Source organism: Pseudoliparis swirei, chromosome 16, assembly GCF_029220125.1.
Source record: "Pseudoliparis swirei isolate HS2019 ecotype Mariana Trench chromosome 16, NWPU_hadal_v1, whole genome shotgun sequence".
NCBI classification, from domain to species: Eukaryota; Metazoa; Chordata; class Actinopteri; order Perciformes; family Liparidae; genus Pseudoliparis; species Pseudoliparis swirei.
The window spans coordinates 20492959-20505427 of record NC_079403.1 but is presented as its reverse complement, the minus strand read 5'-3'; the positions used below and the strand labels follow the sequence as shown (position 1 = coordinate 20505427).

Here is a 12469-nt window from a genome sequence, read left to right as displayed (position 1 = left end):
CACATTAAACAGACTGCGGAAAATCAGCTCAGTAACATTTTGAATGCAGGACTATTGGTTTGGTTTATATTTTGACTTTGTTGTAGTGGTCCTTTTAGTACAGGATCTGAATAATTCTTCTTCCACAACTCTACCGGTACATAGCTAACGTTACTGACACACAGAAGACGACATAGACTTCGCTAGTGGAAGTAATTGGCTAAATTGTGTCAGATTGATCAATAAAGTCACTTTACACGTTAACAGAATCCACATTTAAAAAAAAGACTGAACCTGCAAGCTTTGTTTACACACTTGCATTTTAATTTGTAAGAGTGTGTATCTGTGTGCGTGCGGGGGTATTTGCCCTGCAGGTCTTGTTGGCAGCTTTAGGGAGGAATTGATCGTTTCTGATCCTGCCACCTCTGTTAATTAAGTTGTAAAGTGGACATAGCTGGTTCACTATAGGGTTAATAGTGGCTTGATTTTCTGTCTCGCTGATAGGAAATGAGATCCTGGCTTGACCTGCAAACAGCTTCACCTTCTCGTTTTCGACATTTACAGAGATGACCTGATAGCGAGGACCGAGGGCAAAGAGAAATCTGATCTGATTGGAGTTCTTGAAGAAGTTCAGGCAGGATTTGATTTCCCTATTTGGATCCTTTCTTCTCTTGTTTCAGTACAAGAGGCACATTGCCTGATGTGCTGGGCAAAGTCAGCGCAGCAGAACATTTCATATCATATAATTCTCATGGGTTCTCCCCCTGACCCCCCTCCCCACACTCCCTCCCTCCCAGCCCCCAGCCCCCCCACCTGCTGTTCTAAATTGTGTCTGCTATTCGGGAATGGGATATAAAGGGGAGTAGGAAACTACCTCTCTCTTTGTGCTGTTTCTCCACCAAGCAGGGAGCAAACAAGCAAATCAATAACCATAATGGGACTCCTCTAACGGCTCAACTTTATAATGGCAAAACTGAGATGGCAGCAGCATGTGTTATAGCTCTCCCAGCCAGCCATAACATCCATACAACTACCCGGAACACCGCTGCCGCCACTACCGCTGCTGCTGCTGCTGCAGAGTTTGATTAGGCCATAAGGGAGGACATGGTATACAATACAACGTTGGCTCAGAAAGAAGTGCTTCTTTCTGCTGTTCACAGTAGGGATTCCATACATACCTCCATTCGTCAGTAACTGTACAATAGTCTCGGCTTTCAGCCTCGCAAACGATTTTTCTGCTGCTTTTCTTTGCAATTGATGGCAGTAAATAGGAACTAGTATCGAAATAGAAAACTAAACACATCAAGGTATGACTGTGGACCTTGAAAGAAATGCAATTGTTCATCATTTTAGAACATTTTATAGATTGTATGCCCTTTACGCAGGGCTTTCTATATACAGAAAGCAGTTTATAACCTGTTGTTAAGACAAATTCATTGCCAATTTAAATACAACTTGCAGAAACTATAGTTGACAGATAAATTAATACATTAACAATGCAGGTTGGCCACAGATGTGGACTGAAAGGGTCTGGATCTCTGTGAGTTCCAATTCTTCCCAAAGTTGTTGGTGGGGTTTGGGTCAAGACTCTGAGCAGGAAGGTCAACTTATTCCACATCAACCTGGAAAACGCATTTCTTGTGGCTTTGCGAGCGGCGACCTTGTCATGTTGAAAATAAGAAAGGGTCAAACGCAAACTGCTGATACAAAGTCGGAAGCTCATGCAACATTTTAAACCATTTTCCATTTCCTCCTGTATTTTTCTTAATTGTAACTAAATGGCCGTGACCAATTCAAGTGAATGTTGGGTACCCTCATCACATGTTTTATGTCAGATCATTACCTTCATAGTATTACTTAAATGTTCTGTTGTGACTCTAAATAAATAATGTGTTGAATAAATCTTGACACTTACAGTGCAAAAAAATATTGCTTATTAATTTTGGCTCTGCAGTTTATATATATATATATATATACATAAATATATATATATATATATATATTAATGTTGCACATCAAATTAAGCAGCAGAGCCTGGGCTACAAGAATCAGTTAACCATTTAAAAAATTTAAAAAAAACTAAGATAATCATAAATATATAATTATCATAATTCGGCCCACTCAACATGTTTCCAGAACCAGAGACCCTTAGCTGGGTGCTATCAGACAAAGCCTGATAGTAATAAGCACGACCATTCCGCACTTATTCCACACATGTCTTCCAAAGAACACAAAAACATAAATCGCTTTATACTTTTAAAATCAGCAAATTCTTCTTACGGTTGTTGATTAGGACCATTAAAACACATTGTTCCTGGTAAATCCACACTGATATATGTTCTACCCCTACCCTGTGCCTCATTCAACTCCTCTGGACATGCAGAGGTAACATGTGACATGTGTAGGGAAGGTACTTTCAGACTATTGGATTTAACATTACATATATTGTGACACCTTTCAGGATTCTATTGGCTCCCAGTGTTGTCAATCTAGTCTTGGTTGGTATCCCTCAATTGTACTGGCTCTGACGCTTCCAAAAATGTGTTGTTTTCTGAAATCGACCCATCCTCTGCTGAGTTGAGCCGCGCATGCTTTTTTTTAATGTAACATTATTTCTTTTTAAATTTAAAATTAAATTATTATTATTATTTTTATTCTTCAAAAGTAATTTTTTTATTGTTCTGCAGTGTTGTACTCCTCACTGTTTTAGCCTCGGAAACTTCTTATCAAGCTCTGACTTCAAAGTACAATTGAATCGAATCTGTAACACACGTCTTCCCAAACGAAATGCTAATTTAAGGAATCCTGAATCTGGACATGGGGTGGAGCTGCGGTGCTTCAAGAAAGGTCAGCTTGACAGCATGCGCACGACAAGTAATATGGATGACTGCATGGTGTAATGCCAAAATTGTCATTTTAGAGATTCACGAATATGATTAAGAGCCATGTCTGACAAGTTGAGTTGGTATTTAGAGGGTGGGCATGTCTGATCTTTGTACATCCTGGTGGGATGTTAATGGAAATTTGAAGGCGTGAAGCATTAACTTGGTAAGAGAATTAATGGTAAAGGGGAGTTTTTACAGTTGTAATTAAGGATTTGTGCCAGTAGCATTAGTTAGAGTTTTATTGTTGAAGTAGAAAGATAAACTTCAATATTTAATAGTAATATCAGGAGTTGTATGCATATACTTCAGTCAATGACACTTAGGTCAAGACATTGACAATATATAGAGTACATTATTATACAGTTAGCTTTTAAAGACAAGGAAGTTTAAGACACTACAGTATTGTGACTCAAGGGAAACATTTTAAATTATATTGTAGATTAACTTCAGGATCTAGGTCATACTTTTTGATTGGTGATTAGCAAATGATAAAACACTAATTGTCTCACGATATAAAGGGAATAACTGAAAGACTTAACCTTTATTTGCAACAGCATATTGAAATTCCCAAGAATTCATGTTAATCACAAAATAAATACTATTAATAGAAATAAAGGCCAAAAAACAATTAATTGGATCTAGTTAGTTATGGAAAACACTATTTGTGTATTATCTTGAAATTATCAAGATTAGTGCATTATTAGCCAATGGCTGTTTGCTGTTAATGGAATTGAAAGCCATTGTCACTATCTGATAATCAACAATATCTACAGCACATAGAGCCATGTGAGTGTCGGTTCTTGTAAAGATAATATATAGTGTGCCACAGAGAGAGCTCTCAGTGTTCTTCAGAGTCAGTCCCAGGACCACTCCAATAATCTGTTTCAATTTGATGTGTGTGTGTGTGTGTTTCTCCAGACTAGCAGTCCCAGTCCCATCATACGCTCCACTACCACTCAACAGCCTGTTTAGAGAAGAGCTCAATGACTCTTCACAATTCACCATGCTCATCCCACTGTTGCTGTGCTGAAATGATAATGGAAGCTGCAATGATGTCCGTGTTCTGATCCCAACTTTTTGTCTTGTATTTTTGGTATTTAGAGAAAAGTGGTTAATTTGTATTTTCAAAACAGCCTTTTTTCCAGCTGTTTCTCATAAGAAATATATTTAGTCAAGTCCAATGAGAATTTTACGAGTATGGAACAAAAGGGCATTTGGGCAATTTAGAATTACAAGTCTACCTTGATGAGTCACCACAGTATTGTAAGAACATTGACCCATTTTTGGCGCAAGTATGAATGATTTAGTCAAACATGATGAAGCAAGCTAATTACAGACTTCTAAAGAACTGGTGGCTAAAAGAGAATATTATCACCTGGGGCCTCAAATTATAAAGTTATTATCGGAAATTGCAAAAGAAAATTGAAATGACCTGCAAAATGAAACGTATCCTCTTTTGTTCAAGTTTCTTTGAAAAATGGGGAGGCACGGCTCCATTAATGTCACCCAAACAACCTGAACCAACGTGTCATATTAACACGGTTCAAATCCATGAAGAAAATGACCAAAGTTATGTTTCAACTACCTTTTTTTGAGCATTAGCTCCACACAAAGTGGCCTTAAACACACTTAATTGTACATCAAACACCTGCTGTATCCCTGTATCATAGTGAAAGTCTTTGAGCACGGCCCCTTCTGTGAAAAAAAAATTACTTTATAGACACATTAAGTTATGCTGCTTTGTTGTAATTCATATTTGTGTGTTAAGGACATCCAAGCAACGTGTGTACCATCAAGTTTAGTTCTGTACCTTCATCCTGAAGTTTGGGAAAAGGCTGTAATATGCTATAAACAATTGTTGCCTTTTGTAAATATTTTCTCTGCTGCTTAATTACTATAAGTCTTTGTATGTATTCATTATGGTGCAGTTTATGGACAAATAGTAAGTATTCCAAAAGTAAGTAAATAGCAAAATTGCTCCCATTTCCAAATTAACTCATTTTGTGGCAGAAGAATATTAGTTTTATAACCACTGTACTATGTGGCAAGAGTAGATATTTAAAGGGAAGCGTTAATTGCAGAACAATAGAGTGGTTGTTCAGGCCAGACATAAATGATTAAAAGCAAGGAGAACTATGTGTAGTGTAAAGTAGTTCTGAAACTGGGCACTTCGCAGATGATGGAAAACAGGCTTCTGGACGCGCGTGAATTAAGTTATCAACATTTAATGGCAGGAAGTGTAAAACAAGCATTCAAGGCGCTCTTCCTCGGCTCCCGGCGCCTCCGCCCTCTCAGCCTTGCGGCCTCGGGGATACCTGTGGAAGAGACCCGATTTCTCTAATCCACGGAGTTTCATACCCAATCTCACTGGCCCCGGTCAAAACGTCACTTCCGGTCCAGTCGCTGAACAAGTATTTTCACAATAAGAGTCCCGTCTTGTTATTGTCCGCATTAAAGTCACTTTCACAATAAAAGTCCCTGTTATTGTAAGTCACTTCACGGAATTCAACCGGCCTCGTCAATCTATAATACTAACATACAGTCACTCTCATGCAATATACATTAATTCTTGCCATTTACATTTGCATAGAGTAAACATTACCCCTATGCTTCATAATACATTAATAACAATGTCAATATTCTCCCTAATGTTTTCTATTATAATATCTTTCTATATGTATTAATTTAAAACATAAGACCTCTGCAGATGTTATCAAAATAAACTCTTACAACCTAACAGTAGCTAATAGCAAAGACGATTATATTGTTGCGACATTAACACCCGTTGCTGTATTTATAGCAGGGGAAAAGCAGCATGCATGCTCTGCCTCCACATCCCTGAACAACTCGTAGAACCTTTGACCACATGTCTGAGTTAATTTTTCACCAAACGGGTTACATGCATGTAATTGAACATAAATAAGCCACCCGATGTGGCGGGGGTTCATATTAACCTTGACCTCGGGAGTCTGCAGCTCAGTGAGTGATCAGTCATTACTCCCATCATGCAGTGCTGCCGATCGGCCGTCTGGGGGAATTACTTTAACATCTATGCGACCGCTAATGATTGAAAAGGAACTCTTCTCCCTTGTCACGATGCACTCGGAAGGGAGTCTGCAGGGGAGCGCTTGAAGGGCTGTTTCCTTACAACGATATTTATCACAGGCAGGCCAATCTGTTTTACGCTCAGGAGACTCCCAGACGGCACCCTAATAAACGCTTAGACGGGATGAAATATTCATGCGGAGTTAAATATGGATCCTAGAACGGTCGGCTCGCATTAAACACCGTCAATCAGCACTGACACCACTCTTTTCTCTCGCTCCAGTATTTTACGCCTCTAGATTTCTTGACTGTGCCTGTGTAGGCTTTTGGAAAGGTATGAAGGAAGAATCTGCCATGCAGAATGGAAGGAGAGACAGAGAGCTCCGACATGTGTTTATGATGAGCGAGTGCGGCAGTCAGATGTGTCGGGCTGCCTTTATCGATGTTAACTAACTATCCGTAAAACAGCAATTGCTGCTGCAGCAGCGGATGCTGTTTTTCTCCTAAGACAGCTCACGCAACATAAATTCGCTCATATGAGATAGGACTCGGGTCCAATATAGCACACAAACACACATTTCTCATTCCACTTGTATACATTAAAAGTAAGCCAGCTATAAGTGCTCCCAGCAAATGGCATCCATTTTGGAGGACCTCCACTCGTGCTACTTGGACTCAACAAGAATTTGTCTGGCACAGTGGCCAACCCAGTGGAATCATGGGAGGGACTAAATAGATCAGCATGGGTCCATCTGTCCACACGTCTCTCCATCTGTCACCGACCGTATATCAGACGCTGCTTTCTGGCTTTTGTTTGAGATTTAGAGAAGCACTTGTGCCAGTCCTTTGTTCAAAATTCTTGAAATCCATTGGCCTTACTTGGATGAGATATTTTAAGTTATAAGTCTCAAGTCCAAGTATTGTTGGTGATGAAGTTTAAATTGAGTCTTTTGTCATTGCTTTTGCTGTCGTCATCCAATTCACGAGTTGAGTCTACACTTCTGGCCCTTTGCCCAGACTGAGAGATATTTCCTCATGCAGCATCAATAGAAGGCATGAATGAAGAGAAACGAGCAGCCAAATGTATAAGCATAGTCACATAAGAACAGAACCACATCATAATATAGACGGTGAGGCCATTTCCTCTGTATTTTTTCTGACAATTACATTACACAATTACTCATACATTTATCTACTTATGAAGGCTGTGAGATGTAGTTGAAACCTCTGAAATAAGAAGAATATAAATAAACCAGCAACAACAAAAACATATATAATTGTTCTTTATTTTCCCGTATATAGTTTTTTGAACTTTTATTTACCAATTAATATTTCTAGCACAAAACTCGCCATTAAAACACAAAATAGTTTTATGATTTCTATTTGTGTAGATAAGATACAGTATAAAGTGTTGAGTTCTGAACAATTCCTGTTCTCTCCCACATTGCCATGTGTTGCATTAGAGACGCCGAGTGGTGTAGAATGCAATTGCCCTTTTGGACTTGGATTTGTCCCTCCTCACTTACCGTAGTTAGTTCCTGTTTCATGTTTCTACTGAAAGCACATTCTGCAGCTACGTTCCCCCTTTACTACTTGATAGCTTTTGAAGTGTGAAGTCTGTGAGTATCTGCTATCTGTGTAATTACTGTTATAGTATAATATTGTGCTGTAGCAATAGACGCTAATTAGCGTCTAGCTCATCGCGATTAGCATTTCGCCATGTTAGGGTTAGCTTAGACTCTTAAGTAGTTAGGGGATTCATGTTGATGGATACGGGTCATTTCTGGCATGATGGCTTTGTGCTAATCATAGTTTTGTTTATCTATATGTATATATATTAGGGCTGTGAAATGATTAAAAAATTTAATCGGGTTAATCACAGGTTTTTGTGGATTAATCATGATTAATCACATATTACCGATATTCTCGGTATATTTTGTGAGAACATAGAGATTTATGACAAAAGACGGATATATACATTTATACATTCTTCTATACAATGGTGCTGCAACTCAGCAGTTATTTAGCAGTTTTCTTCCATATGGAACATTAATACATCTTCATCCTAAACAGAATGTTTAACCCTCCTGTTACCTTTCGGGTCAATTTGACCCCATTCAATGTTTAATGTCGGTGTTCTTTGGGGTCAATTTGACCCCAGGCTGTTTTTCACTGTGTCAAACATATAAGAAATATCAACTTTTTTATTTATTTAAAGGGCTATTTAGGTAGTCAACAAACAAACATAAAGTACCTCACACTTAAACTTGGGAAGCAATATTAATTCTAATAATTTTCTGGAGGTTTTAATTGCTGGGGTCAAATTGACCCCGAGGGTAAAATATGTTAGTAAATGTAAAGGTAACAGGAGGGTTAAACAGAACATTTTCCTCTTGTTTGTCAACCATTAACTCCACCATGATACAATCTAAAGGCCTCTAGTCTTCCTCTAGCAGCTGCTGAGGCAAACTGACTGTGTGGGTTTTCTTCATGAACTGGGCCGTGATGAAAGGGACGGCGGGGACACCGCTGCAAAGCTGAAACCTCAGGTGGACAGATTGACAAGTGACTTTTTTTTTGCTCGGTCCCGATGCGCGCGCACGGAGCTCTGTGGCGCACGAGACGGAGATCGATAAGTGTTAACGCAACGCGAAGAGACAGAAATGACATGCTGCTGTGGAGATATGATCAACAACAGACGTTTAGTTTAATAAAAGAACAAAGACGTGCTATAGAGAACATGTCAGGGGGCGGGCCAATCTTTTTAATGTCATGCGATCTACCGACACTACGCCGCGATCGACTGGCAGGTCGCGATCGACGTGTTGAGACCCCTGATCTACAGGAAGTAAAAGTCGTAACAAGGTTTCCGTAGGTGAACCTGCGGAAGGATCATTACCGATGAACAGACCGTCTGCATGAGAGCGGACAGAGTTCAGATTGAAGTGGTGTATTGGAAGCTCATTTTGCAAGTGACTTTTTTTCGTCCCGACGACCAACAACAGACGGATTGGAAGCTCATTCTGCGCATGCGTTAAATGCGTAAAAAAAAAAAAACTAGTTAAACCTGAAATTGAATTAAATGAGTTAACGCGTTATTTTTCACAGCACTAATATATATATATATATATATATAAGCTTACAAACTGTCCATATATATATATATATATATGGACAGTTTGTAAGCTTATGTCTCCACAGTTTTACAATATGAAAGATTCATACTAAAAACCCTGAACCCAACTCCGGATTCCTTGGTCTTCATTTTATGGATCTGCTGTTATCTATCTGCGAATCTAACTTAAAGAAGCAAGAGCAGAATGATTCCTATTGATAGAGGTGACACATCAGTAAACAATGTATGTTATCATTAAAGTGAACAGCATTCTTTTTTTGTTCTTTTACTTTGAACTGTTAAACTAGCTAATATATAATAATGATAAACTAAGCTAGGATTACCTGACTCCAGCTCTGTACTGTTTACATTCATGTCTTGATATCAAACTTAGACTGAACTGAAACACTCAGTTTTTTCCCCTAAACGGTTCCTTTTGAAAAGGAATTACAAAAAGGCAAATTGACCTCCACACACAACCTCTTTTCACAACAAGCATCCTGTTTGTTGGTACACTTATAAACCTGGCAGTGCATATCATACATTTTGGCCATGATGCAGAATTGAATTGCAATTTGCATCCATTATAAAGAGTTTTTTCCAAAACAGAACTGTTTTTATTTACCTACATCATGTGTCGCCAATAACTTTAGCTTGATTTTAGACTGTTGTTTTTTTCCACATAAACAGTCATATTTGGTCCAAAGTCTCATGTGGCTACTGGTCCTCTGTGACTTCGCTTCAAACCTTTTATAGTGTGCTTTTATTTATATTGTGCACAGTGGGGTTTCCGGTGTTGTGAGCAGCAGCTGAGGGCTTTGTCATGAGACGGTTAAATGGAGCACTGCCCAGTGTCTCTCACAGGTCAACACTGTGGGGATGTCATCATCAGTGAGCCAAACTGCGTTTGATTGAATGAAAAGCAGCGACTGGCTGCTGAAGCTCCCGCAGACTGCGGGCTGGTTTCCCACAGTGCAATGCACTCATCTGGAAGCAGGAAGTAAACAAATAATGCCACAGGCCGAACAGCTGGGGACGTCTGGCCGTGCGCAGAGACACAGGACCGATGTGCCCGTGTTGATGGAAGGAGTGACTGGTTTCTAAATTCGCATCTGGGCCAGACAGTGTGAATTCATTTGTGTTGAATACAGTTGAATTAATTACCTGTGGTCACTTTGAATTTTTAAATAAGAGTCAGGGGAGCATGGCAGTAACTCAACACATTAGTTTCTTCACTGTATAATAATCATAATCGACTCCAATTCTAGCACTGAATACAATATTTGACCATCAAATGTACAGCGGGAACTATAAGTGGGAATATTTTTTAATATTCATTTTAAAAAACAGTCATTATTAATTAAGAGACAATGCAATATTTCTCAGAGCTATATTCCTCCCAATTTCTTCATATATCCTAGATGGTATGAGGTAAATCTGTTTTCCTTTTCGGGGCTGGGTGCCATCATGTTTTGCACAGTTTCTTTTTTGAGAGATATGAACTGTTATATTATCATGTATGTTTGGAGATATTTAATGAAGGTTTTGTGCTCTACAAAAAACAGACAGGCACAGAGAAGCCAACCAGCCTGAACCATAACCATATAACGGCAACATGTCATACATTCAATTCAGTTTATTCTATATAGCCCAATATCCTGTCCCAGGACCTCAAATGGGATCAGGAAAAACTCCCAAGAAATATTGTCTTTACATTCTCTACGTTAGTTTCATATTGTCTGTTTTGTGTTCATACTTTACCACCATACTGTACATTGAGAAACACCTCTTCTCACCCTTATTAATGCTTTCTTATAACTGCCTTCCAAAATGAAAGTGAAGATTAGGAAATGGATATGACTCTTTTCTGATCTGCCAGTCGGTTGAATTAGAGCATTAACTCAAATTGAGAAAGCAGAACAGTATACAAATAATTCGCCAATTGGATGCACACACACCACATTCAACAAACTATGCAATGCATCAAAATAATAAAAAAACGTTGATAGTGCATCAACCAGAAAATTATTTCTAACTGACATTACAGTGCATTCAGACATACATACATGTTCCTCTGCTGCAAAACACAAAGGATCGATCAGCTACTGAGAAGAGAAATACCTATCGAACGTTACAGTGCATGTGTATTTGACAAAATTAGGATGTTTATGATTCTGTTGAACTACCAGTCTTTTTTCCACTGCAAGGTTGACTTCACAAATATCCGAAACACAGCGGTGAGTGGCCTAAAGAGAAAGCAAGGGATCAATAGTGAACACAGAATCAATGTCAAAATGTGAAAAATAAACTGACTTTAATTATGACCAACACTGCTATATGAATCAAGAGTGGCTGTTACCTTCATTACTGTGGACATGTATGGACATCGATTTGAAATATCCTTTTAGAAAATGCATTGTCCTCATGGGAATAGGACTGTTCGAGTTTCAACGGGCAAAATACAACTTATAAATGTGTTTCTTCCATTTCTTCCCCCCTCCCCCACAGGTCTGATTCGGTTGCAAGAACTTATAAAAGCGCCATCCCGCTACAACATCCGGTTAAAGATCCGGCAGCTGCCTGCAGACGCCAAGGATGCTAAACCCCTGTTAAAAGAGATGAAGAGGGGGAAAGAGTTCCACATCATCTTTGACTGTGGCCACAGAATGGCTGCTGGGATCCTGAAGCAGGTGGGTGTATGTGTGTGTCTGTGTGTGTGTGTGTGTGTGTGTGTGTGTGTGTGTATAGTTCTAGGTGCAACTGTACACACCTGTGTTCTTACATCCTTGTGAAGGCGGTTCTAAAGTGGAAACTACAAAAGGAGACATTTGTGAGGGCTTGAACAGAAGAAGATAGCTTCTTTATGTTGTCTGTTAAAGCAGACTTCACTGTGGCTCTTGAAACTGTGGCAAACAATTTAATTTAACACATTGTGTACCATCCAATACATTAAAGTTTCTGTATAATTATGTGGAATATGTCTCCTTCCTATAAGGTTGCAAATCTGGCCAAATTGTTGTCTTTTTCTAAACATTCGTGTCCAGAATCAGTTTCCAGCTTTTGATAGGGTTGAGAACATTTTTACATTAAACTGCAGCTGAGCTAACATTCAGTGCCAAAGCAGACAGGAGAGTGCCATTTACATCAGGGGTTTTCAAACCTTTTTTCCTCTAAAAGCTCATTTAAAAAACGTAGAAACTGCTCATAGCAACACGTAATACATCAAAAGTAACATACTTAGTTTCTTTCTTACTTTTATGGTCCTTTAATAACGTTCCAGCCACTGTAGTCATCACCTCTATTTCAATCCCACCTCAGGCCAATGGCCTTTTGTGTCTCATTAGGATGAGCACCATTAAACGAAGCCTCTGCGGCTGCTTGGCCTTCTTCATCAGTTTGCATTGGCCTTCTTCATCAGTTTTGATAAACAGAGACCTTTCACTTC

General features: G+C 39.0%; 1 protein-coding gene across 2 annotated transcripts in view; it reads left to right on the top strand.

Moving 5' to 3' along the window:
• The window catches only part of grik2 (glutamate receptor, ionotropic, kainate 2), a 260814-nt gene that overhangs the window by 82233 nt on the left and 166112 nt on the right, over window positions 1-12469 (top strand). Inside the window, exon 4 of one of the 2 annotated variants that reach the window (XM_056434478.1) lies at window positions 11533-11714. In XM_056434478.1, coding sequence (XP_056290453.1) covers window positions 11533-11714 — 182 coding nt within the window. Of the gene's footprint in view, window positions 1-11527; window positions 11715-12469 lie in introns of both variants that reach the window. The other variant, XM_056434479.1, reaches the window with a different exon arrangement.